The sequence below is a fragment of the Galeopterus variegatus genome, unplaced genomic scaffold (genome assembly GCF_000696425.1).
Source record: "Galeopterus variegatus unplaced genomic scaffold, G_variegatus-3.0.2 Scaffold3260, whole genome shotgun sequence".
In the NCBI taxonomy this organism is placed as follows: domain Eukaryota; kingdom Metazoa; phylum Chordata; class Mammalia; order Dermoptera; family Cynocephalidae; genus Galeopterus; species Galeopterus variegatus.
The window spans coordinates 155,434-157,952 of NW_007729371.1; the positions used below are offsets into that span (position 1 = coordinate 155,434).

The window sequence follows — 2,519 nt, forward strand, 5'->3', positions numbered from 1 at the left end:
TGTTTATTTGGTATTTAGTGAGTTTCTACTATGTGCCAGACATTCTCTGCATCATGGAGTTTTTGAATTTGGATGAGAAACAATTTACATGTTTATTTTCATTAACTTCTAATTGGAAAACTAGCATTTCTTTCCAACCTGAATGTTGATAACAAACCATAGTAGTATTAGTGGGACGTGTAACTTTATTACATAGACCTTTACACAACAGTTGCAGCAGATACTTACGAATATGGCTTAGGATCTTTACTACCTTTAAATTATGAGCGATTACAATTTTTACTAGATTTAACTGCAAAGAAAATAAAAAAAGGACATTGTGTTCATAAAGAGACACATATATTACTATGTCAAAATTTTAAAAGAGTTTGGAATTATTAGCTATAATTCTTTTTTTAAAAATTGTGTATTGTATATATAATTCTTTTAAAAGAATTTGGATACTTTTAAGATAATTGGTTTGTTTCGTAAGTCTATGTATTTTATTTTACTCATCTAAAAATTTTATCCTGAGAAAGGTCCGTCAGACTCACTAGATTCCCAGAAGATTCATTACACAAAACAAGATCCAGAGACATTGTTCTAGCTGCTGGAGATAAAGCAGTGAACATCTCAGATAAGGTCTCTGCTTTCATGGGGCTTACATTGGGGGGTGATGGAAGAGGGGGTGACAATCAGGAAACAAATAAACAATCAGCAGAATTTCAGGTAGTGATAAGCACTGCACTTATCAAGTCATATATAAATGGAATATAATGAAAATTGACCAAGGCTAGAGAAGTACATAACAGCAAGAAGCCAGAGCAGGGAACAGATATGGCGAAGGGAAGAGCCAGCGTAACCTCTGAGACAGGGCAAGCCTGGTGTGATCACAAATAACCAGAAGGCCAGCATGACTGGAACCAAGGGGTAAGGCAGGGAAGGCAGGTTATTTTAAATGAGGAGAGTAGGGGAAATAAGAGAAACCACACAATGTAGAGCATGTAGGCTAGGGTAATAAGTTTCAATTTCACTCTAATTAAATTGTACATCCATTAGAGGTTTTTTTTTATTTTAATTGTGGTAATATATACATAACATAAAATTTACCATCTTCATCATTTTTAGGTGGATAGTTCAGTGCCATTAAGTACATTCACCTTGTTGTGCTATCATCGGCACCATCCATCCACAAAACTCTTTTCATCTTGCAAAATGGAAGCTCTATACCCATTAAAAAATAATTCCCCATTTCCCCAAACCCCAGCATTGGAGATTTTTGAGCAGGGAAGTGATGAGATGTGTTTTACATTTTACAACTATGACTTCATTTTTAAAATATGGAGAAGATGTTGCTAGGTAAGAACAGCAGTACCGGCAGGAAATCAGTCAGGAAACACCACAGATGAGAGATGATAGTGGGTTCACCATGGTGTCAGCAGAGGATGGATTTGAAGTGGATTTGGGTAGTAAATCAAAGAGGATTGGGTGACAAATTAGAGCAGGTATGGAGGAGGACTTGGGCTCTCTTTCAGACATGTTAAGTCCTAGTTGTCACTTTGACATCCAAGTGGAGATGTCAACTAGTTGGGTGGGCAAGTTCAGAGCTCAGAAAAAAGGCCAGTGTATATTTGGGAGTCATAGGCAAGTGGGTGATATTTAAAGCCATGGGATCGAATGAGATAACTGAGGGAGATAATATAAAGAAAAGGCTCAGCAGTAATCCCTGGGGCACTCTCATCTTTTAGAGGTTAAGTAGAGAAGAGGAGTCTACACCAGTTTAGCCAATCTTACTTAGTGAGCCTAGTGCTGCATCTGGGCTCAGACTAAGGGGCAAAGCTACCAATGTTAAATCCCATCAGAACTGGTTTTAGCCAGGTCGTACTGGTCTGGCTATGAGAGAGGGGTGATCCCATCTGCTAACTCATGTCTACACCTCCAGCATCTAAGATGGACTGGGGTTGAGAAAGCTCCATTGGGTCAAGAACAAGTTGTTAATAAATCAAAAGCATCCAACACCTCTTGTACTTAGAAACACACATCATATAAATGTAATTACTATAACATTATTAACTAAGAAAAGAGGAGGTAAATATTTCATTATAAAAAGCCTTGGAGTATCTTTTGTCTTCCCATAAATTAATAATGCTTAACATATATTTTGATTTTCTCTATCATGAGATACAGTATCATATACATATTATAACTCAATAACTATATGATTGATTGATCATGCAAGGTTTTAGAAGTGGTCCAAAACCAAGTTTGAAACATTATGTCATTTTTATGTTATACATGATTTTTTGTGGTTCAAGTAAAAAAATCCAGGGCCTCACCCAGCATCGAAGTCAACCAGTTCAGTGACAATGCAATAGCCAGAGCCAGAAGCCCCCAGGGTCCTGAGGTGGGGGCCAAGGGCCTCAGCCCCACCCTCCCCACTATAACCAAGCCAGCAGTGGAGCCAGCTGCAGGCCAACCATATCCCCCCCCCCCCCACCAAACACCCTAAACATCACTTTTTTTAAAAAAAAAAAAAAAAA

General features: G+C 37.9%; 1 protein-coding gene across 1 annotated transcript in view; it reads left to right on the forward strand.

Moving 5' to 3' along the window:
- Nucleotides 1–1,300: 1,300 nt before the first annotated feature.
- TMEM236 (transmembrane protein 236) overlaps nt 1,301–2,519 on the forward strand; it is a 22,934-nt gene continuing 21,715 nt past the window's right edge. The window contains exon 1 of the mRNA XM_008584436.1: nt 1,301–1,338. Within this exon, the coding sequence (XP_008582658.1) occupies nt 1,301–1,338 (38 nt within the window). The remainder of the gene's footprint in view (nt 1,339–2,519) is intronic.